The following is a 25751-nucleotide window of genomic DNA, read 5'->3' on the forward strand; positions in this document are numbered from 1 at the left end:
AAGTTCTAACGAGTTCATAGGTTTTGTCATCGAAACACACTCGTGTAATGATGCAGTGATGAATGATGATTAACGTGTCTAAACAAAGGATCCAAAAGCTGAAAAAAGACGTTAGACGCCTATATCTTAATAAAGGCACTGGTCCGGCCACATTGACAGCGCGAATATGTGGACAGTATGCGTCTATGACAAAAGCAATCTGACCCTCAAAACCCCTTATACGAAACTTGTATAGAGTGCTTAGCTAAAGACCTTCTTGGTGAACTGATGCTTGCTGAAACATCGGGAAGAGACCTGGAATGATGGTACGATTCCTTATCCCCTTGGAACGGTCGAACTTACTCCACACTAGAAGCGTTTGAACCGGTGAAGCAAATCGCATCCAATGTCGCGCAAATAGGTTTTTATTTAGTAAGAGTTTTATGGCGCTCACAACTGGGGGCACTATTGCAAACACTGAGTACCAAACCCAAGGCTTTTGGCAGTATTGGATAGTAAGTATTACAGTCCAGGAATGTTCAACTATAGAGAGATACAGGCAGTGTATCTGACTTTGCTGCATTTCAGAGATATTGTCAAAGGTCGCAAAGTGCAAATACTTTCGGACTAAAGTGGCAACGGTTTCATACCTGGAATGCATGGGAGGCCCAAGCCGTTAGTCAACAGAGATATCTTCCAACATATATGGGCATTCGCAAAAAAACACAACATTACTCTCACTACACAACACTAACCAGACGTGAACAACGTAATTGCAAATGGGTCAAGCAGGAATGCGTCTGCACATGAGTGGAAATTGCTTCGCAAACATGTTCAGTGCATAGCTTCCCTTGTACAACAGTCGTTTTTTAGACCCGCTGACATGTGGTAGACGCTTTCAGTCAGTCTTGGACAGGTTAGGGAGGAACAATGTTATTTTACCAATCCGCCAATTCGCTTCATAAATCAGGCCATCAACAAAATCACATAAGACAAAGCCTTTGCCACATTGATTGCGCCAGCCTGAGCAGCCCAGAGTTGGTTTCAGAAACTGCTCACTCTTCAATAAGTGTGATAGATTGAGATTTTTTAGACCCTACCAAAGCATCTGACATTCTTCAGACGCTGAACTCTTTAACTGGAGACCTTGACTGTCACAAACTAAACTAGAGAGAGAGAGAGAGAGAGAGAGAGAGAGAGAGAGAGAGAGAGAGAGAGAGAGAGAGAGAGAGAGAGAGAGAGAGAGAGAGAGAGAGAGAGAGAGAGAGAGAGAGGAAAAGAGAGAGAGAGAGAGAGAAAGAGAGAGAGAGAGAGAGTTGAGAGAGAGAGAAAGAGAGAGAGTATTATAATAATAATATTGTGTGTGTGTGTGTGTGTGTGTGTGTGTGTGTGTGTGTGTGTGTGTGTGTGTGTTAGGAACAATTTAAAATTAACATCTCTTGCGCACGCACGTAGTTTTTTCTATATGTGCGATCGATCAAGTTCATCATAATAAAATATTATTATCACCCTTGTCACTTTGCAGAAGATGGTTTTTTTTCATTCTCGAAGTAAATCTAAAGGCAAAATATAATAGGCTATATTATGCTGCAAGTGTGTAATTGTACGAAATATGACAACCTGATCTCAACTAACTAAAACACTCAAAAACTAGCAGATTACTGGGATTATGCAGTTCTGTACGTCCATCTTGCAACAACCCCCCCCCCCCCCCCCCAAAAAAAAAAAAAAAACACCTCCCAATAACCCAAAACAAAATAATGTGCTATATCTTGCTCCCTGAACTAGTAGGGGAGAAAGAACTGTCGTCTTAACAATTTCCTCCTTGGGGGGGGGGGGGGGGGGGGTTTAGGGGGTGGGGGGAATCCCAGAATACCACAAATCTTACAGCTCCAACTTACGAGAATTGCTTATTGGGTGGAAAGTTTTCTTAGTGATGTGTGCCAGTGTGTGTTTGTATAACAGAATTCTTCATCATGTTCAAAACATGAGATCAAGCAGTAGTTAGATAACATTATGTCAGTCTCATTGGCAAGTGATTTGGTGCAATTGTGTGTGTGTGTGTGTGTGTGTGTGTGTGTGTGTGGGGGGGGGGGGGGAGGGGTGTTTGTGTGCGTGAATGATTTGCATTATATATTGTACATTTTGTAGACTATTATATTTTTTGTGTTTGCGGGCGCGCTTGTGTTTGCGGGGTTTTTTTCTTTTGGTACCTTGAGAATTGACATCATAGTAACCATCACTCCTCGGACGCCCCTAAAAAAAGTACTGGTATGTCCCGATCTTTCCCCGTCACATCGTCTGTCCTCGTCAGTCGAATCAGAGGCAGATGTGATCATTAGTGGCCAAGGCCAAGCGTTGACGTCAAGCGAGATACCAGGTTGATCTGTCCGCGGCAAACCATGCTATTCACATTAGTCGTGGGCTGGCGTAACTGCAGAGATATACAGCTCCATGTGAGATTGCTTTTCAAAGTACACCCTCTGTATTTAAAAAAGTTTTAAATTGGGTATTCTCGAGCGCGAGAGCGCCCAATGAGCACTCAGTGCGATAAACTTGTCCGGGTCTGCATGGCTGTAGTTGTCTGTGACGTTTATATAGTCAGTTGATTGGAGCGACATTTGTTGGCTCAATATGCTCACTGACCAGCACTTTCTTGGTTGTTGTTTTTTGTTTGTTTTATTTTTTCTTTGGTTTGGTAAGTGTTTTACAGCGCTCGCAACAGCATATACGGTCATATGAGCGCGCGGAATACATTAAACATTAATTTTCAGTTTGGTAGGAATTAATTTTGAATTTTGCCCTGGTACTGGCGGTCATATCGGACCACCATAATTAAGGGATCTTGAACGTGCGCAACTTGCACATGGGGCCTCTGAGGTTTTTCGCCCTTATACGAGAAGGCTAGTGTTTGATCTTACCTCTACCCTAAGATCGTTGCTGAAAGCCAACAGTAAGAAAGGAGCCATTTTTAAGTAACGAGACCAAATATAGGGGCAAATTAAGGGGAGAGGGGGGGGGGGGAGAAAGTAGAGACAAAACAACCGCAGAATTACATGGTTAGATGTGAAAGGAAACAATTTTAGGGGCGAACATTTTCCGTCGCTGTCAAGTTTCGAACCCGAATGAGACGCGAAGACTGAAACCTCTATTCAGACCACGTCGCTAGATCCCCTGCACATCTTGATTCGTAACTCTGTTCTGTCACACTGTCCAATATACTTCGTGAAAAAACTTACACAGTAGCTTCACGTACAAACATTATCTCAGCACGTGCTGTCTAATTATATTGGATTCGGTGATATTATTTATAGAAGAAATATATCAAGTCTGGGTTGAGTGGATGTTTGTGTTTGGTTCTCTTATTTCTTGTTCTGTTTGTCTATTGTTGTTATTATTGCATATTAAAAATTATTTATCTTTATTATATTACTATTATCATATTATGTATTTTTTAGTTGGGGAAAAAAGAGGCGGGGGCGGTTATTTATTGCATCTTTAATTCCTACTGAAATTCTCTGAATATAAGACGTCGCATAGGCCTATATATCCCATTCATAAAACTGACCATGAAATTGGTTTTAGAAATATTAAATAGTAGACTCAGATCTATTGTCTGCATGCAATTAATAATCCAATGAAACAGGGGCCTAAGACTTGGCTTGGGCTCGTTACATAATTTTATACCTTGTCAATGTCAAATTGTGTTGGCCTAACATTGCTGCAATGCAACAAGAAAATTAACCCCAGACAATGTTGGCTTCATAAGAATTAATTTAAAAAAGCGCTGATTTAACTCAGAACAAACAATAAAATGTTAGAATCTCTTATTTATAGATTAAAAAGGTTTTCATACAAGATAATAACATTATAGGCTTGATCTCGAGAACGAACACAAAAATTCACGACATGATTTGGGAATAGCGAATGCTCTGGGGCTCATTGCTTGTGAGCTATTCTCAACAGTGTGGGAATAGATAGCCTAGGCCTTGCGCTTTGGCCGGGCCGTTCTTTGGTCTTGTAAAAACTTTAACAGGAACCTGTTAGCGAAAGCCGGAAAGAAGTCGCACGATTGATCTTAGTTTTTTGGTGCCTTCACTCACTTCACTTCCAATTGCCAATGCGAAAGAAGGAATGGTGGTAATTCGAGACATGGCAAACATGTTTTGGGGTGAGATTGTCTGTCATCCTTGAAAAAATCAAAATGTATCCATATTGCATGCCTCAAGAAACAGTGTGCTACACAATTTGTCTATTTTTCTCTTTTACTTTATACTCTAAAGTGTGTTCAGTCTGGGATGGTGACTGACTGAAAAAGCACATGGCTCCTCTCAGCTAGCAGTAGGCCTAGTAGCAGCCTCCGTCCATGCCATGCCGGTCCATGTCATGCCTTTATTTATTAAATCTAGATATAGATCTAGCCTTTATTTATTAAATCTAGATCTAGATCTAGATTATGTAGATAATCTAGATCTAGAGATGTAGGTTGTTATTTTATAAGGGAGGACTTCCGTAACGAGCAACCACTGATGAGGCAGAACAGAATTGAGGGGTAGGAGTAGGGGTAGATCCATGGGTAGGGTTTGGCGGTGCTTTTTCGGTAGTTCCCACCCCCCTTATATTTTGAGCCTGACCTACATCGAGATCTATGTTTAATGCGAGCTAAGATATCAAACCTAACAACTGCAAAACATCAAATTATGGTAAAATTTGAAAACCCCCCACCACATTTTTGTTAGGACAGGGAGGCAAGCCCCCCTGATACCCCCCTCTCTTGAGGCCAAAACCGGCGAATAACAAGTGCAGGGTGGGAACTACAGAAAAAGCGCCGGGTTTGGCTTTGGGGGTTAAAGTTAGGGTTAGGCCTCTTCGTTATTGTGTTTGATGGGGTGGTCGCTCGTTACTGAAATCCTCCCTTTTATAATTAAAATTAAGGCCGGCACTATTTCTCCGAACGTTCGGGAAAATAAAGCTAGGCACTATTTCTCCGAACGTTCAGGAAAATAAAGCTGGGCACTATTTCTCCGAACACTCTGAAATCTCATCCTTTCTCGCAAATTTCGGATATTATATAGATTCTAGATCTATAATTATAGTATAGGCCTACCAAAGATTGTTCGTATACAATATGGTTCAAGCGGTCCAAAAAATGTCCTCAGTAAATATTTATATAAAGAAATGCTACAGTTCCAAACAGTTTTTCGGTACAGATATGGCGTGTTGCCTATGAAGGGTACTGCTCTTAAACGTAATGTGTTGTGTTCACTCGTGTGCTGTCTAGAGTCTAGATCTAGATCTAGATCTACGGAGGGTTATTGATAACGACACATAGAACTGCTGCGACCAATGTACTGACACCACTGGCAAAGCCCCTTAATGTGTGTGATTCCATAATTTACATGTAATATCCTGTACTTTTTAAAAAAAATTACGCACATTTAGGGTTAAAACAGCCAATCTTCTTCGGACAGGTGGACACTCGCCCTTATTTTTTAATGTTTGTTGTTGTTTATGGGCTGTTCTAATTTTGATTTCTTTCTGTTGTGAAACCTTTCTTTTTCACGTTTTTACACTCATCTAAAAATCTCTAGACTAGCTCTTGAAAATTGAAATAGATATAGACCCAAAAATTTGCTCCTGTGTGTGTATGTATGTGCGTGTGTGAGTGTGTCTGTGTGTGGTAGTAAGTGGAGAGTGAGGAGTGTGTGTTTGTTTTTCGGGCTTTTTCCGCATGACTTTCATACCCCACCCCCTCCCTCCAGGCACACACAAAGAAAATCTTACTCATTCCCTTGCACCCTGCGAACCATGGACAATAATATAGGCAAAACACTGCCTGAGCTGCATTCCTTTCTTTCGTGAGCTGTGGACCAGGCCAGGGGGGTCGGTGTCGTCGTCTTGTAGTTGCTGCCGCCTGTGGATACTCTCGCACATTCTTCCTTTCACCCGCTCTTTCACTCACACTGTCTCTCCATCCACCGCTCAGTTCGTCATACGCTCAAAAGTTGCCCACTAGTCATGTTTAGTTAGTGTGTGTACATGTGCATGATGGTGGTGTGTGTGTGGTGGGTGTTACTGAAGGTTGTCTGTAGGCAGGCTTGCCATGCGGTGTTCCTTCCCAGATCAGAGGCAGAATGAAAGTTGGCGCCGAACTCTCACAATAAATAGGCAAAACATCACGAGACCGGAAGCCGGAAACCGTTCGGAGAAATAAAGATCGGCACTATTTCTCCGAACGTTCGGAGAAATAGTCACTTCGTATAATTAAATTTGTTCTAGATCTAAATCTAGTTAAGACTAGAAATCTAGTTTTTCTACAGCATGTGAACTAGAAAGATCTAGATCTAGATCTAGATCTAGATTAGATCTAACATTTGTTTCTGACATTGTTTGCACAAAAAAAGTAGACGTCTTGTTCATCTATCATGATCATCTGAGTTAGGTTTGAGCAAGTTTAAGTCGAAAGACGCTTGGATAACAATAACAATTAAGACGGTGCAACTCGAACTTTAAGTTAGGCCTAGAGAACGTATACAAGCTGTCTACTGTCTACGTTCTCTAAGTCTAATGTTCAGTGCTTCCAAGCGTGGCATCGAATCACGGTCCCGAAAGGTTGTTTTTTTTCCCCTTCTCCTGAGCCTAAAATTTTTTTTTAAATTAAAAAATTAGACTCACAGACCAAGGAAAGCCACTACTGAACTTTAACCAGGCCTAAATTGGTTAAAGGAAAAGTATCATAGGCTATGCGTTACTAAGGCCTACTTTGTACAGAGCTCCTCTTGGGAACAAAACCAGAATGTGCATGCGCTTCATCACTACACATAAAAAAAACCTACAAAGCATCAAGATATAATTATGGGAATAATTTGTTGGTCAGTCAAGAAGAGGACAATAACAAGGGAAAAAAACCGTCTAGGGCCGGGATCGAACCCACGCAAAAAAAATAATGGTTTGACTTCCAACTTCAAGCGCAGACGCGCTGTCACTTCGGCCATCAGAACTTCCGATAACGATGTGCCGATTAAGCTTGATATTTTAAACACGGCGACGCAGCGTTTTATTTAGCACTGGCGCTAATCGTAACATGACGTTGCAAATAGGCACTTCCATAACTGAAATATAACTTGTAGGTGTGCTTGAAATCTATTGGTAACTGGTGGTGACTACACTCTTTTTCTTATTAATTTTCTAGTTGCCAAGAGGCTGTCTATGTCTTGTTAACAGTGTTGAAATCAAAGTCATGGTTAAATGTTGTATGATCTGTGGATTTTGAAATGGATGGAGGTTGTCAAATGTTTTGAGTCGCGGAAAGGCTTGCTTTTGGCTTAAAGTTTTAGAACTGAGAAACGATCCATTGCTTGAATAATTCCAGTTTATTCCAAAGGTATGTGACTGTGTGTAAATTTTGTAGAAAGTTTGAAAAACCATCCTTTCATTCTTTAATTTTTTTTACATGTATTTCAGGAGTCACCATTGATGCTGGGAAAAGATATTCCCAGACAGTGACTCAAGGCTTCTGTTTGTCTATGGCTGCCTTGGAAAACAAATCGGGTGAATATTTATAAACAACAATGATTTCTAAGAATGTTTTTAGTTTAAAAATTCACATTCAAAATCTTTCGATGTTCTATGAAAATTTTGTTTTTTTCAAAAGTGTTTTAAAAATGTTTTGTCAATGATATAAACACAGCTCAGACTACTGATCTGAACAAATGCAGATGATATTGATTGATTGGAGGAGGAAAGGAATTTTCGATACTTTATATAAATATAATATCTCTAGCTCTTTTTTAAGAGTCAAATTGTCTTATTAATGTGCATGCATCCTTTCAAATCCATTCATGTAGATGCATTCTTGGTAACTGTATATTCTCTTAGTAAGCATAAATTGGACACTTTTCTCATTTTTGACATTTCCGATTCGTGTTTAGGGTCAAACAATGAGTTTGTGCAAGTGCTGCTTCAACATGAGTCGTCAGAATATCTTTTGTGCACCCTGCAACATGGCAAGCTGCTGCAACAGCCTCTCAACCTGAACTTTGCTGCGGGAGAGCAAGTTTCCTTTTCCTTGAATGGCTCAGGTATACATACTCTTGTTGTGACTGGTAACAAACAGGACAGTGATTCATTTTTAGTCTGTGCTATGGAGGCGTTGCTCACTTTTTTTATGGCCACTTTTCAAAGAAAAAGTAGAAAAGTCTTTTTGAATTACTTGCTTCTTGTGTGCTGTACTGAGGTGAAGGGGGCATATGTTATGAATCGGGTGCGCTTTGGTTTGGAAATTTTACTAAACTACATCGCAGCTGGATATTGTTTAGTCGAACACTTTCACTTGATTTTGTTTTTCAAGAGGATGTTGATGATAGTTAAAAATCTTTTGCATGATGTTTGTTTCAGTCTCAGGACATGCTTAATTACTCATTGTGTTCTACTATTAGTAGGGCCTATATAATTCATCCGCTATTATTAAACAGGGTCTGCTTTCTGTGTAAGTGAAATTAACAAAATTAAATTGTATATCTACTCTTCGTCTTGTTTTTTTCTTTTTCTTCATTCAGCCTCATTGTCTTTTCCCCTCCTTTATAAGGTCCCTCTGTTTTCCTCCTGCTGATATGGACCCCTATGATGAACTCTTGCTTTGTCTACATCTTTATTATTTTCATCTGTTCTTAGAGAGATTTGGCTGATGTGCAGTGTCACTGTAATCCCAGCCTTAACAACTAGTTCTCATCCCTTTCCACAAAATTAACATACAGTCGAAACCGTCTAAGAGAGCCTCCCATTGTTGAGGAGAGAAGTGGACATCTTAGACAGGAGACACAGAGTCATTTCATGTGAAAAATACTCAAGGGAGGGAATGAGAAGTGGCTATTTGCACAGATGATTGTCTTGTGCATGAGGCAGTTAGAGCAGGTTTGACTGTATTTACGTGTAATAATTGTGTTCATTAAAAAAAAGTGGGTTTTTTTTTCTGTTTGTCAGTAAGGACTTCTATAAGAGAGTATGGCATGGGTTTCCCTTTCAAAAAGGCTAATGTCACAGTGGGGGAGTACAGTGCTGTATATATTTCCACAGGAATTGTGCATTTGACTGGCTTTGTTGTGCCTGAATATGAGGGTGAAATGGATGATGAATCTTTTTCTGGATCAGATGAAGGTAAGATGCATTGAAAAGAATACTTCATTTGAAATCTTGTTTGTTGTTAGGATTTTGGGATTAAGTGAGTTTTTTAACTCTCTGAAACCTTGTACAGTATTCTTGTACTTTTTTTTTATGTTGTGTCATGCTAAATGAATGAAAGGAGTTTTGGTGTGCTCCAATTCTTATTTTTAATTACTTACTCTTCACTGGCTAAGCTCTCATTTGCCTGCTATGGAAAGTTTGATGAAGTTGATACATGATAGGAATGAAGAAATAAGCAGACACCTTTTGAACTTGTCTGTTCAAGTCATGTTTTCAAGAGCTAACATTTACTTTACTCAATTTCCCCTAACAGGAGGCCAAATTTTGGCCCTTTGACCGTTTGCATAAGTTCTTTCAAAATATCTGTCTTATAACTCCCTTCAGCAGCTAATTTTTGTTTTTTGTGGTAATGATTTTTCCATAATTTCTTTGGTTTTTCAGATATCCCAGACCTTGTGCCAGCAGGGAGTTTACAAGGTTTGCGAACACTTTGTATTTTGTTAAATTTCTGTTACTGTGAAGGATTATTTTTTTGGTGCTGTTCGAGAAATTTGTGTCACATTGGCTTGTTAATTTTTGTTCTGGAATATCTGTCTTCAAAGTGCCTTTCCTTTCCAGTCACTCTATACTGACGTTGGGTAAAAGCCATTGTATTATGTAAACATCCTTCAATAGGCCATAAATAATTTGTTTAGTTTTGATTTTGTGAACTTACTACTAAAGGATTGATTGTCAGCTTAGTGCTAACTTCTCTTCTGAAAGTGTGGGGTCCATCTCTTATTGCTTTGTGGCAATTTGCTTCTGTTTTGTTAAAGTACTGATTTGACTCCCATTTCTTTATTATGAGGGGAAGCTATAGTTCATGCTCAGAATTGTCACAGGTGGTTTGAGTGTCTTTGTTTAGTCTACTCTCCATGTTTTTCTTCCTTACTCTTGTTGCACACTTAATGGGCATTGTTTCCAAATGTACATCTGTTTGTAAAAAAAAAACTCACTTCTTGCCTGTGATAGATTGGTTGGAGGTTGAAAGATGTCATTGTCACTGGTGGGTCTTTCTCTCCTGTTCTTCTTTCATTTCTGTCTTTCTGCCATGCTTTTTCCTTGCACTTAAGGACCACTGTGTTGTGCTTTTTTTTTTTTTTTTTTTTTTTGTTGCTTTTAAAAAAAACCTCAAGCAAACAATTCAAGAAACGAAAATGGTTTGTGTAGGTGGATGTTTTAAAATTTTTCTTTCACTCTGTATGGCTTCGGATCACCAAACTTTATTCAATGTAGGCCAGACAACCGAGAGAATGTCAAGCGCTGATGGAATAGCTATTTTGTTCTGGATGATACACTGGTGTGTTAATGAAAGATTGATCACATTAGTGACATTAAAGCTGAGTAAGTTTGGCAGTGTACATCAGCTAGAAGTGATTAAGTCTACAAAAGCATGTTTAATTTGCATTGATAGTTTGATGAAATGATTAAACTGTGTTGGTGACCAGGTCGGGAGCATGCTACAAATTCATCATCCAAGTTTTTTATCCTGCATAATGGCACAGCAGCGTGCCAGTTGAACTGTCCTCACAGCCATAGTTTGGTGACCTCTGACCTAGATAGATGTTCGATTAGTTTCATTGTCTCCATGTGACTTCTGTGTATAATGGAGGGTTTTTTTTGCCTTATTTCAGCAGGAAAAAGAAAAGCAGAATCGCCATCGAAAGCATCTAAGAAATTAAAGCTGCTTACTTATGATGGGGGAGCAGATGGTAGCGATGATGAAGATGATGATGATTATGTGGAGGGGGAGGAGGAGGAGGAAGAGGATGTAAGTATATTCCTGGAATGCTGATTTTTCAGTGAAGTTATCTTGGCTGCTTGTACTGTATATGCTTCCCAGGAAGTTGAGGTTGTTTCAGAATGCTCTCAGGTCTGCTGGGGTAAGAGTATAGATTATGAAGCACATAGAGCTTGCTGTTGAGCAGGGATTTGCGCTGTGCAAATGCTATTTATATTATTTTTATCTATTATTAATTTTGTGCTTTTGTCCTCAGTTTTCAGACGATTTTGATGATTCTTTCTTTGATGAAGATGACAGTGAAGAAGGTGAGCCTTTTGGAATAAGCGTTTAAAAAAAATGATACTTGATGCCTGCTGTATTGATCTCTTGCTCCAAAACAATTTAGTTTGGACACATTTCAGGCTTAAAATTGTTGGGCCTGGATGTTCGGCATTACAAATGACAGAAAACTGGTGTCAGTGATGTAATAGATTTTATTCGTCTGAACATTTTTAGTTTCCCTCACATGGAAGATATTGTATTGAGTGACTATAATATCTTTCTGCTTGGACATATTTCACATAGCTTTACCTGACTCTGTTCATTGATATTGATTATTGATGGGGCACAAAACATTTTAAAATGAATACCACAAGAGAATACTAATTGACCACTTTTTCAGTAACATTATTTCAGTTATGGAGTCAGGTGGCTAATTTTAGTACATTTTTATTTTATTTCTTACTCGTATTCGTAAATAATACATGTATTCCTGGTGTAGAACCATATAGTTGTCAGGCAGGGAAATTTGAATGAGCAATTGTTATGATTTTGATGCCAGACGATTCTCCTGAATGAAGGCAGTAGGTTCTTTGATGAGATATCTCGAGAAATATTATTACTCACTCAGGTCAGATCCCCTCACCTACTTGATTCATTCACATGGGACTAAGCAGTCATTCTGCTCAGACCGACCATTTTAGTCCCACTTTCCGCCACCTTAACTCATTTCATACTTTTTGTATAACATTTGTTTTCTCACAAGATGAAATTGAATCACTGCATAGCACTTCAGACTGGTGTCTGTGGTTCAACAGTAGGGCGCTATGCTGTTGCCTGCAGAAAACATGAGTTAAATTGCTTTTTGGGCACAATTGTTATAGACTATCACAGTCTTTCTGCTGGGATATTGTATTCCTCTCAGCCCGTGTTGACTCTGTCAGTGAGGGTTGATGCATCCTGCCTCCTAAATGATCTAAATAGTATCGATGGTGGCGTAAGACTTCTACATTTTTTTTTCTCAGTGTGAATAGATTTCATGAAGATGAAGTGTATTTATTAGGAACTCAATCACACAGTGGGTTTTGAGCCATTTTCCTCTTCCCAACATACTGAAAAATTAGTTAATTTCCATCTACATTTTGTGAGCTTTTGAAGATGCTTCTAATAGAAAGTATAGGCTGAAGAGCATTAACTCATTCGGGATGCATTGGACGTATACATAACCTTGTGCTCCGTTGAAGACGCATCACACGTGACGTATAGCATTTCTCGACTGTTGTATCCGCACAAATGAAGGTTTTCCAGAGAACAAACTTTTGGTTGACATTGCTAAGCCATATTTCATTTTGTATTTATTTACTGTTGACCGTATAGCGTCGTTTTTTTGTAATTTTCTGTGGCGATTTATGAAGGCAGTCGAGGCGACAAAGAACACGGATATTTGAGGAGAAACGTACAAAGGACTGTTCACAATGACTGAAACTATTTCTTCACAGTATTTGGACTGTAAATTGTATTTGGATGTGTTTTTAACTGCGTTATAGTTATGTTATAACTTTATCTTGTTTGTTTCTGCTTTTCTTCACTGTCAACTTAGAGGGAAAAATAATTTGTTTATGTCTGATACTCCATTTTTGTTGGGATCCTGGCAAGTTTAGGAATATATCAGGCAAATTAGGTTAGATCTATGGCAAAGTCCAAATGTTGAATGCGTAGATAGTGAAAACAGACTTTAAGAATATCGAAAGGGGAAAAAATGGCAGACTTTCAAAGTTGACTCAAAATCGCACGTCTCCGGGTACAAATCCGGTCCCAAACCTGCGTCCCGAATGAGTTAAAATGTGTTTTCTCCCTTCATGAAGGTATAATAATGGCTGGTGCACAATTGTAGACAAGTTGTCAGTTTGCTACTGGTGACATATTGGAAAATTGTTAGACTCAAGTTGGAAAAAAAGTCTCATTCCTGATATGTTTGCCCCTGATACTACTGATGTGCTTGTGCATGGGATGTCAAGAACGTGTTTCTGTTCTCCCCTCCCCTGTCAAATTTTGTTTAAGATGGGGGGGGTAGAGAAGTTAGAAATAGCTGTAACTTAGACTTTAAATATTTTTCAGATGATGAGGATGAGGAAGAGGACATGGGATCGGCTAAGAAGGGCAAAAAGGCAATCGAAACCCCTCAGTCCGCAAAACAGAAAGCACAGCTTCAAAAGAAAACACCACAGCAAACAGAGAAAACACCGAATGCATCGCCAAAAAAAACTCCCAAGCAGAATGCCAAGACTCCTGAGCCAACTGAAACTGTGAGTGCTGCCACAGAATGGTAGACAAAGGAAGCAAGATAATTTTCAAACTATGTTCTAAGACAAATTGTGCATTTTCTAAACAATTGATTCTACTGAGAACCAAAGCTCTCAGACTGCTACCTCCTATACTAACAGTCAACACTGGCATGTTAAAATTTTTAATTTTTTATAGAAACACTAGCGCAAAAAATTTACTTCTGCAACCTGTGGCATGTTTTTTGAATGAAGGTGAGATGCCTAGTGATAACTGACTCTAAAAAGCTGTGTCAGTACAAGTTACAAATTAAAAGAAAAAAAGCCTTTTGTTTCTCATGTAACATCTCAGGGTTTTTCTAATTCATTTTTATCTTCAGTTACTGGAATGGTTGTTGATGGAAGATCTAAGGAATAAAAACCATTGTTTTGTCCTCTTGTTGTTGGTATTAATATATGTGATCTGCATTATTCTCTTTCTAACAATTTTTTAAACTTGTATTTTAGCCATCCACACCTGCCAATGGAGAAGACACCAGTGCCAAAAAGAAGAAAAAGAAGAAGAAGAAGAAGAACAATGAGGGTGATACCTCGGGGAACAACAGCAGCATGGTATGTTTGAGACAGCTATCTTGTAACGTGTCAAATTTAGGTTCTTATTGCTTCTAGTGCTTGTGACATTGGTAACGTTAAGTTAGTAACCTTTTGACCCTTTCCTAGCCATCGCTGCCTGATGCGCCCCAGTGAATAGAACAAGTGAAGTAGAAGCAAATAGATAAGATATACGTAGGATAAAAATGGAAAAATGTGTGTTTGGAGATGTTCCTGCCCTGACCCAAGTGTACAAAGATAGGAGAACGGAGTTATGGAGTATAACAACATACCTGAAAAGGACGACCCACTTCACCACTTTGTCTGCCTAAAGTGGTCAATTATTTGTTTGGATGGCCTGTTGATGTCTGAGAGCTTCATATTTTCATGGCACTAAGTTCTGCATTCTAGCCATGTTAATATTTTCAAGTGAGTGAACGAACAAGTTAATAAGCACTTTGACTGCAAGTTGTTGGAAGACATTGAAAGTGTTAAAAATGGACATCTAAAAGCCTTTCATTAGGGATAGAAGTTTTTAAGTGTAGATGAGACCCGTTGAGTCTGTGGATTCACTTTGTTTAATTTTACAGACTGCAAATTCAAGACTAATTACATGCAGTACTGTTTATATTTGTTGTGTTTTTCTTAAGTATTAATCAGTCAAGTGAATTTATGTTCTCAGACTTGACCCTATCACTGTTGTCAAAGATTATTTTAAAGTTTTCATTGTATCGTTTTAACAGTGACTTAAATATACAGGGATGCTATTTTTCCATTATTTCTGTTATTTTCATTTAAATCTGGCTGGAAGAACTGTTATTATTATACGCAATCGTTTTCTGTATAACCCCATATTAGTGTACCTGTCTATTAATTGTCTTTTTGTTTGCACAGCGAACTTTGTTCAATTTACAGTTATCTTCACAAAATCAGTTTCATCCCTGAATTTATTCTTTCTCTCATTAATGGAGATGCTTTCATGCTTTCTGTACAGAATGAGTCCAAATCGGAAACACCAAGTTCAAGTTCTGGGCAAAACTCTCCTAAGAAAAGAGTCGTTTCAGGGGGAACGCTGGTGGAGGACCTGAAGGCTGGCCATGGTCCTGAAGCCAAGCCAGGAAAGATGGTAGGAAATTATAATATGAAGGCTGTAGAGGTGGCATCACAGAAAGTTTATAGTTTGAGTCATTTGCCGTCTTTTGACTTCTTCTTCTTCTTCTCGATGGCATCACACTTGAAGTCTGGTATCTGTCATAAATTGGGCCATCCTGCTCAGTTCCATCTGTCGGCCCGTATAGCTTCTCTTGTAGTGTCCGTGGGGTCGGTCACGTTTCCTGTCTCAGGGCCCTGTGTGTCTTGCAGTGCAGAAGGATGTGTTCAACAGTTTGATCCGCCTCTCCACACAGGCATTTTGGTTATTGTACTCGTTTAAAACATCTGTACATATGTTGTCTCAGTCTTGTGTGTTGTGTTCTTAGTCGGAAGATAATCACTTGTTCTTGACGGGACTGCTCATGGTTGCTATCTGGTGTCTGTGGTGCTTTAAATAGTGTATTTATAATAGTTTTTATTTCTGTGTAGTTGACGCTGTTGTCTGGTTGCTCTTTCTGTGCTCTTAGTTTGGCCATCCTGTCTGCCTGCTCATTTCCTAAGACACCACAGTGTGATGGAATCCATTGCAGTATGATCCTCAGACATAGGATGCCCTCAATTACTTCTCGTAGCCTTGGTAGTTTGCCGGCAGTGATTGCCTGCAGTACTGACATGGCATCAGTTAAGAATACTACTTCGCTTTTGGGGTCTACCCCATTCCTGATGATTTTTGCTGCATGTATTAGAGCTTCCGTCTCTGCCCTGTAGTTTGTACAATGTCGCCCTGTTGGGACTGCCTCTGCTTGTCGTCGTTCATTTGGGAACTGTACGTACACTCCCATTCCTCCACTTTTCACAGCATCAGTGGCAGATCCGTCGGTATAGATCCTTATCCATGCTTCTCAGGGGTATCTTTCTTCAAGCATGGACAAGGTGAAGGATTTCTTGCTCAGGTCGCTGTGGTCATCTTTTGTGGTGAACATAGGAATCGACGTGTGTATAATCATGTTTGCTGTTTTATTTGTAATTCATCTTTTTTACTTTTAAGCACTGTAAATATGTGGTGCAACTTCTCCTCAAATAATATCTCTTTAATAGGTGAATCAATGTCACCCACAATTTGCACAGCAGTTGGTATCAACTGGCCTTACCATAATCATCTTTTCCCACAATAATTGAGAGTAGATTTTAAAACATTTCTTCATAAATTTATTTGAAGAAATCTGAACTGATGAAATTAATTTCATTTGACTGCACTTTTCCCACAGGTGTCGGTTTACTACGTTGGCACCTTGGCGAAGAATAACAAAAGATTTGACTCCTGCACGGGTGGCAAACCCTTCCGATTCAGACTGAACCAAGGGGAGGTGATTAAAGGATGGGACAAAGGGGTGAATGGTAAGTTTGTCCTCTCTTAACTTTTGGTTTTGCCATGCTTTCTTTTTGAATGTCAGGAAATGAGGGGGGGGGTTGAGTAATTTATGTGGAGAAATATGACACGTTCAGGCAAGAGCACTTTTCTCAATGCCAGGGAAGCAAAGAAATAGGGATGAATGTGAATGTATGGTTAATTTGATAGAAGAAAAGTTTTCCTAAACTTTGGATGATGCACAACTTTTAACAGCCAAAATGGAAGTGTTCTTAAGAAATTTCTAGCTGATGTACTGTTTCTTTCATGTGCTTTGTGTAAAATTGGAAAATACATCTTCCCTGGCCTGTACTAAGCCTGTAAAAGATAGGACATTTGAAGTCTTCTAGTTGATTTGTACTTTTGATGGGCTGTTGAAGAAAGATCTAAGGACATATGTTTATTCAAACTGGAAAATTTTCATCTCTTATCATGTGGGAGATGATTTGTCACTACTTGAGAAATGTGCAGGAATGTGTTTTGAATAATTTTGATTTAGTTGCTACATCAGTTTTTAAAAATGGTCGCCTCAAATCATGCTAAAAAGTCAGCCATGTTTATTTCTCTGTATCACAGGTATGAAAGTTGGTGGGAAGAGGAGGATTACTGTGCCTGCAAGCCAAGGGTAAGTGGATGTTATGGCAGTTTGTAGGTTTCAAGTTAGGTCCAGTTTAATTGTAGTGCTGAACTTTGTTGTAATGTTTTTGGTTTACGGCGTAATAATTTTCTTATCCTTGAGGTGAGGAGAGAGCTGTTTTGCACAATGCTGATAATTAGCCACAGCCATAATGTCTTTGTTTTGGTTTTTTTGGTAAGTGTTTTACGGTGCTCGCAACTGCATAAGGTCATATGAGCGCGCGGAACACACCTAATATTTTCAGTTGGTAGGAAATTTTGAATTTTGCCCGGGTGGCGGCCGAAGCCTACTCTTATTGATTTTAGACCACCAAGGGAGCTTTAACGTGCACAACTTGCACACGGACCCTCCGAGATTTTTCGCCCTTGTCCAAGAAGGCTAGGTGTAGATCTTTCCTACCAGAAGGATGTGGCAGAAAGACAGCAGTAAGGAGGAGCCAAGAAGTAGCAGTAGAAATGCTGCAGAAAGAGTCAGGAGCCCAGAGGAGGGGGCTAAGTAGGTGAGGGGGTGGGGGTAGAAAGCTGACAACAGAGCATTGCTGGAGAGCAGGAAAGGAGGTGAAAGGAGACATTTTTAGAGAAAAAATGTTTTCGGTCGCTACCCGGATTCGAACGCGGGACCTTTGAATGAGAGGCCAACACCTTAACCTCTAGGCCACGAGAGCCCCCTCCATATTGTCTGTTGTCTGGAGGTATGCTCTTAATTTTTAAATATTTACCTCTGAATTACTAGTCTTACCCTTTGGTCATGGCATTTAATGGGGAAAGCTTAAGTTAGCTTCTTAATTTCCGTGTAATTGTTGTCATGACGCGGTGTAATCTATTGCTGGTCAATTTCTAGGCATACAAGTTATTGATGTCATCTAAAAGCCTGATCGTTAGTCTTGCTTTTGATGAAAAAAAATCTTGAATAAAAATTGAGATATTTAAGATTGAAGAAGGTGGGGGTCACCGGGTGTCAAAGGTAAAAATTAGGGAGACAATGACTACCAGAGTTTGGTGACTTCCAAAGCTTGAGTCTCCTTGGAAACTGAAATTATACATTTTTTATGCCTTTGATCAATGTTTTCCAGTAAAATGCACTCAAATGTATTTTCAAATGAACGTGAAAGATCTTTGAACCCAAATGGGCAGAAAAATGTCTATTTCTCTAATTTCATTATTTTGACGAGTGCCTGATTTCACCCCGCTACCACACATTTGGTCTGGTCCCAGTTTCAAGAGCACCAGCTTGTTTTCTGTGGTACCCCCCGCCAGGGCAGTGCCACTGACTGAAGTTGTCTTCAGGCCATTTCCAAAGGGGGGATATTAAATGTTCTTATGCACAGTAGAATTGTAAACGGGCTGATTTATCAATGTCATGCTCACACTGTCGGAACAGCATAGGGGAGGAACTGCTTCTTTTTCTTTCCTCATCCTGACTATCGTCATTTTTCCTCCATTTCTTTTGTATGTTTCTCACTCTCTTGTGAACTGCTATTTCCGGGGTGCCGTGATAGTCAAAGCAGACTTTGTGCTGTTGAGGCTAGAGAGGTGAGCAGGGTAAGCCTGATTCCGCGTTTGAACTTCTCTGTTGACATCCACCCCTTGACGCTCATATGACCTTATGCGGTTGCGAGCGCCATAAAAACCAGACTACAACTGAACTATGTATTGCAGTCTGTTTGCAGTTTTATGCTTGTTTAAATGATCCTATGTCGTAATGTTTGGTTTATGTCAGTTGCAGTTATGGAATAATATTTTCTTTCTAGCATCTAAAGTTCTAGTAAATGTGAAGATGACTTGAGATTTTATGTTCTACAATAGGTCTCTCATTAACCACAGTAATGATATATGAATAATTGATTTTGTTTGTTTTCCCCAGTTATGGAAACATGAAACAAGGTCCAATCCCAGCCAACTCGACACTAGTGTTTGAGGTAGAGCTCAAGGCTGTCAGTTAATTGTTCTGAAACGACGGAGAATGCACCAGGGCATTTTGATGTAGCAACAAGCTGTTTCAAATTGATAACAAAGGTTGGCAAGCTGCTCAACTGTTCTAATCTCAGAAACAACATTTTTCAGGAGAAAAACCGGTCAATTCTTTAAAAAAATTCAATACTATATTATGTATCTTTTCCTTTTTTAAAAAAATGTTTTGAATTAGAATTTCAACAAAATCTTTTGCAAGTGTATGCAGCAAATACCACAGACTAAGAAACTGCAATTTAGAAAAAAAAATTAATACAGTGAAACTTGGATAACAAAATCATCAGGCCTGACCACCAATTTAACTGAATCTGAGTGTTTGTTAGAGCAAACAAGAGATTTTTGTAGAGATAATTAGTCTGCAGGCACAGGGGGGTTGTTGTTATCGATCCAGGCACAAGGGGGGGTAATGAGTGGTAGACCTACCCTGAAATGCCTGTTTTTTTCCCCATATTTTTACTTCCTCAATTGAAGGTTTAATAAGAGATATCTTTGTGCCATTGATGCCACACTGAAGAAATGCTTGAAAAATTCCAGGAAAATACATTGCACTCTACCAAGCGCACACTGTGCAAAAGGGCTGATTTGATCAATGCACTCCTGCCTCTGTCATCTATCATCCATGACGTATTGTTTGCAGAACATGTGTTACGTGTGTTTGCCAAACACACCTGTGTTGATATGAAAGAAGGCCGCTGATTGGTTGCATCAGAATAAGATATAAACAATAGGCTAGGTGAATAATGGTTCATGACTCTGACAATGCAGGTGCCGTGGATGGTTTCCAGGAATAGATACGGTTTGTAGTGGGAGAAAAATGAGCAAAGCCACGTCAGCTGGGACTGTTCACACTGCAAGTGACTTTGTTGAATCCGAGCATGTTCATATGTGTTTGTTGAATCTTTGTTATTTTTATTGATTTTAATTAATTGAAGAAAAAAAACGGAATCCATCTCCTTTCGTTGAATCCCAGTTTCCACTGGATTTGAGTTACAAGATAAAAAATTTGGGTTTAGTACATTTGAACATCTGGCTGACAAAGTGTATGATTGTTCCTCTCACTGTTTGACCATAAATTTGTAAGTTGTTTATACAAGGGCATAATTTTTAAAAGAATTATTTTCTAAATGATTTTGATTCGTTATTTCTGTACTTTTGCTTTTTATGGTACCCTGCAGTACAGGTTGAATAAATTTGTCATCTAAATGAGATTTTTTGAATAAAATGGATGTCTGTTTCTATGTATGCAGATGAATACTTTATTGTGAGATGAGAACTTTGTTTATTTTCTTGGACATAGCTTTTGATAGTTTCCTCATAAGTTTGTTAATCATTATTAAGAGGGTTTTTTTCTGTTGTTGGAAATACTGTCTGTTTGAAAGAGGTCTCATAGACTATAATAGCAATGTGGACTTGCAGAGCTGTTGATTGATGTAGGTTCTTGTATCTCTAACCAGTCAGTTTTAACTGTTCTGTCTGTAGATAATAATCTAAATCTGAGCATTTATGCTGATGGTGTATGAAGAATAATAATTCTGAAATCGATCCTACCAAAGTCCTTTTCTGAAAATTGCTTCCTCCTCTGCAGCGAAGGGGCATAAATCTGTACAAAAGTTGTGTTCTCTTGTTTCTGAAACTTGATCATTTGCGTTACATGTAAGGTTGCCAGTGAAGATTGAGATGACAGCACCCTCAAGATTCTTTTCGGTTTAGAAATAGGAGCATTTTAGCTAATTAAATGTTTTATTTTAAAGACAAAGAAGAAAGTCTGGGACTCTTATTTCTTTTGGTTTAAGCTGTTTTAGGATTAATCTCTTTCAGGTTGAGTGGATTCTACAGTTAGCCCCTTTAACTTTAAGGTGCTATGATCATTACTAAACTATTGAAAATGTACTCTGCAACATTGTCAGCGAACTGGATGTCAGGTACACAATAATGTTGTGTACGGTACACACTTGGCAGTTGTACTTTAATTATCTCCGTTCCTCCCACAAACGACTGTGCGAGCCAGCGAGTGATCGTCACAATAATGCTGGAAGCCTGAAAATTGCGCAAAGTTTGGGCAGAGGGAAATAACCCATTACAATAAATTGTCTTTCATCTAATCATGGCAAAACCATTTCCCTTAATGTTGGATAGGTGGGTTCGTGAATTAGTTGACTTTGGTTGACCAAGTTGGGAAAGCATTATTGTTTCTTATGCTGCAGTTGTAATTCAGACTTACAAATGATTGGTTTTCTGTCCAAGAATGTTTTTGCTTGTATGAGAGGTGTAAAGATGAAGATTCCACCTACTGATGTCCCATGTCTTGATGCCATCCCAAACGGGGTTCATAATTCATTAAACATTCAACTCAAGTTATTCTTTTATTTTTATCATGGAAATAAATCATATGTAAACTTTGTGTGTCGTTGTTGAAATCTTGTTCTCTGTTCCTTTGTGCTTCTTGCAGGTTTGGCAGAATGTGGAGAACAGCTGCAATTACCTTTAATAACTGTGGGTGCTATGGTGTGGTTTTCTCCTTTTTTTGCTATCAAACATCTATTGTCCCTATCTTCTTGTTTTTGTTACTCCCTCGTCGTAACACATCTAATCTTTGGCGCTTATATGACATAATTGTGTTGCAAGTGCTATAAAGCTCTCTCTACAACCAAAATTGAAGTCAATTTCAGTTCCCTTTTTCTCATTTGCTTCAGAATGATTGACATCATTTTCCGTAAGGGTAAAAGCTGAAACAGTAAACAGTTTATAGGCAGGTGGTGGTTTGAGAGCACTACTGGTAGGCCTTATTTCCTTTCTTTCCCTCTGTTTTTGCCTTTCTGTCTTACTTTTTCTCAGCACTAGAAATGAATGACCATTATCGGGTCGATGATTTCTCCTTGATAACTTGGAGTCACCTGTGGTTGTTCGTCAAAGATTGTATGTTTCAAATGTAACAAGATTGTTCCTTAACAATCCAATCGTAGTTCTATAGAGATGTCACCACAGAACAGATGATGAAGTTGTTTTTAATTTTTAGAACAATCTTTTCTCCTTTTCTTTCTACAGTATCTACACCAATCCCTAAAGATAATATCAAATCTGCCATAACACAGTATACATATGCCATCACTGGCATTTTAGGATTTTAATTTTATTACACAAACTTTTTTAACCCTGTCCGTACGTCTTGTTTTACTATTGTATTCCTACAACGTGGGGAATTCTGTGCCTCCATTTTCCGAAGAGGAAATTTACTCATTAATCCGATCCTTACGCTTTGCATAGCAGTCTGTCAAAATGATTTTTTTTAGAAATACTGAAAGTTTTAAAGAGATCTTCGCATTTGAAGTACAGGCATTCTAAAACTAAAATGTGAAGAATACAACCCCGGGAGTACAAAATGACCCCAGGGCATATGGATAAGGTTAAAAAAGGTGCAGTGGACTTTGTTGAAGTTGAAGCTATTTAATATGAAATTCCTGTTATCATGAACAGATTTTGAATCTCCCTTTTTTTTGTCCCCTCCTATCCTGTGCACTGGAACTTTCCTTACAAAAAAATCTGCTGAACACAAAGAAATTCTCTGGTTTCGTGAAGATCATGTCAGTTTCATGGTTTTACTGTATTTTGGGTAGAAGAAGTGTGAACCATCTTGATGAACTGTCAAAGATTGTATACTTTCTTTGGGAATGTCTAAGATTATATCTATACATGTGTATGGTAGTTCACTCACACGGATGTGGTGTTAAGTAACCTAAGCCTGACTTCTTTCATTGAAAACATGATGTGGTGACAGTACCACATCAAAGAAGGGTGACGTCAGCTGTATCTTCATGTGTAAAATGAAAGTGCATATACCATAATGTAGTGGTAAACTGAGCTATCCTTCTTGTACGCTTACTGAGAAAGAAAAAAAATGGATCGACTAGTTTTTTTGTTGCACAATCCTGTCATTAAAAAAACCCAAAATAATAGAGATTTTTGGATGGAAAATACTGTCCATCAACTGGAGATTTAGTCCAGTGAGCAGCAAATCCTATTTGTAATTTCATTAGCAAAGGTGAAAGGATCAAACAAGTCCAACAGTTTAAATATCTTGGATATACACTATCTGATGCCAAATGTACTATTTCTACAGAAATAAAATGGAGAATTGCAATGGCTAATGCTACTGCTAGTTTCAATAAAATAAGCCCAATCCTGAAAAATAGTACATGTAATAGGAACATCTCAATGACTACCAAAATGAACGTTCTGAAATGCTATGTACGGTCAACCCTTCTATATAATATGGCTGTGGATGCTGGATAGTCACTAAAGACAGTGAAAATAAAATAGAAGCAACAGATTGTGGTTTCTTAGGAAACTGCTGAGAATATGGTGGAAGGAAAAGGAATCAAATGAGGTAGTTCTTGGCGAAGCTCACGTGGGACCCTCACTGTTAAAAACAACCAGGAAACGACAAATGCAGTTTTTGGGACACCTTAATAGACAAAGATCTTGAGCATCTAGCTCTTACTGGCCAAATTGAAGGCAAACGAGTCAGAGGTAGGCCCACAGCAACCTACTTAGGGAACCTAAACAAATGGGCACCGGGGAAAGATCAGGAAAACGTAGCTTTTTTAAAGAACATCCGAGCAAAGGAATGATAATAATGAATGGAGAACCATGATGGCCGACGTCTGTCGCAGATCTGGCACTGGCTGATGATGATGCTAAATGAGCTTTTGGTAGGAGATGTGATGCAATGTGTTAATAGGCTATAGATGTTTTCAAGGCCAGCACAACACTGCAAAAGAAGGATTGCCTTTACCCAAGCCAGTACATATAGGCTATCATTCTTCTAGGCTACTGCAATGTATACAGATAACTTTTGTTTGAATCCTCAATGCATAGGAAGGATTTAATGAGGAACACAGAGGCGGAAATATGGTAAAGCACTCGTTATACGTGTATGGTAGAACAAAGCTATATATAGTCAAACCTCGTACCGCCCCAAGTTGTACCGCCAACCCCGCTTACCGCCAGGTTTTGCCAATGTAAGAAAAGAATTCCCTACATGAACATACTATTCGCGTCTTCACACCGCCATCCGCCAACTGTCCCAGCTGTATGGTCCAATTAAACTATTGTATAATTTCCCCGTTGTACCGTTAGCGAACTTGGTCGTCAGAAGTACACAGTCCACACACGGCACATCCACACGGTGGTTGCTTTTAAATATTTCACACACACGTCTCTATGAGCTGAGCCAAGATCAAGCGTTTATAGCTGATTTGCTCCCTGCCCACCCTACCTCCCTAGCCTTGTCTTGTTGATTTCATCAGGCAATATAGATAGATCTACAGTGATGTATTGTGTCGCAAGCGAACGCAATACAATGTGTAATGTAGAAGAGTACAATAAAATAAAAGATATTGTAATTCAGCATCAAAATTCCTTCCCCGCGTATTAATTGGAATTAAATTTTTAAGCCGCCTAAAGAAACTTTAGAAAGGAACCGCGCCCCTTTGGCCCCCGGCAAAACACCTGGCGTCGCAAGATATCAACCCAAAATAGCTTACAGGCTGGCGAATGCCCGTTGGATGGGCTTTTATTTAATTAGAACTCTCGCTCTAGCCTAAGTGACAGACCGAAGGATGATTGGTAAACAAGTTCCTTCGACGTTGGGCAGTAATTGGTGCTACATGTTTAACAGAGGACATGAAAACTATGTTGTATAGCCAGCCTTGCTGTACCGCCAACCTCATGCTCGTCCCAAGATAGGCGGTATAACGAGGTTTGACTGTGCATGTAAATGGTGTGCAAATGTATAATTACCCATTTCAGTTGACTACAGATTATGAGTTTATGATGTTGTCGGGAATGTGAAAAAAAGATTACCTCATCCGAAGTTCAACTCAACCGTTGGGGCCTGTAAACAAGAAGAGGTTCTAGGACTCGAGAAATAGACCAACTTAACCGCAGATCAACTGAAACGAGTTCAACACTAATGCAGTGGACTGTACTATGTACAGTAGAACGTGGCTATAGCGGGATTTTGGTTCCAGAGGAAAAATCCCGCTGTAGGCAAGTTCCCGTTAAAGGAATGCGAAGGGGAATTACTGAAAATTTTCTTTAAATCCACATGATTATCTCCCTTCCGTATCAATAAAATTTGCGCTTGAGATAGACTAGTTTTCTTGTTCTTGAGTTCTTGTCAACTTGGCTGATTATCTCTGACTTTAATTCGAGTGAGAAGCATTTCCTTTTGTCTTAGTTGGAAGCCATCTTTTCCTCGGTCTTGTTACTTGTGCTGTTATCTTGCCGGCAGGCCTACTGTAGAACTGGTGAAGTGGATGCGCGCGTATGCCTGAGCATCAACGATATCAATTCAATGAACCAGGAATCACACACTACACGCTCTCCTCTTCTTTTACTTTTTGGCCTAGCCCAGGGCCTATCTCACATCATTTTTGGAGTGGCTCACGTAACGCGTCTCTCAGCACCATCTCTCTCTACCGCCTGCCCCACCTCACTCATCACTGGACTGGCTAATCACAACCCTCAGCGCTTACTGCCTGTTTGTAGTCCACTTACAGCTCCCCCC

General features: G+C 39.2%; 1 protein-coding gene across 2 annotated transcripts; it reads left to right on the top strand.

The window, feature by feature from the left end:
* Nucleotides 1-4029: 4029 nt before the first annotated feature.
* On the top strand, nt 4030-21582 carry LOC101853528 (46 kDa FK506-binding nuclear protein). 2 transcript variants are annotated; one of them, XM_013079382.2, is made up of 13 exons: nt 4030-4150; nt 7444-7530; nt 7911-8060; nt 9055-9135; nt 9604-9639; nt 10839-10972; nt 11199-11250; nt 13322-13509; nt 13993-14097; nt 15071-15202; nt 16437-16566; nt 17153-17201; nt 19077-21582. In XM_013079382.2, the coding sequence occupies exons 1-13, from the start codon at nt 4114-4116 to the stop codon at nt 19153-19155; spliced, it is 1260 nt and encodes a 419-aa protein (XP_012934836.1). In that variant the 5' UTR covers nt 4030-4113; the 3' UTR covers nt 19156-21582. The 2 variants fall into 2 exon arrangements, with proteins under 2 accessions (XP_012934836.1, XP_005092690.1); XM_005092633.3 differs by having other exon boundaries at nt 4032-4150; nt 10836-10972.
* Nucleotides 21583-25751: the final 4169 nt, after the last annotated feature.

Source organism: Aplysia californica, unplaced genomic scaffold (assembly GCF_000002075.1).
Source record: "Aplysia californica isolate F4 #8 unplaced genomic scaffold, AplCal3.0 scaffold00050, whole genome shotgun sequence".
Lineage (NCBI taxonomy): Eukaryota > Metazoa > Mollusca > Gastropoda > Aplysiida > Aplysiidae > Aplysia > Aplysia californica.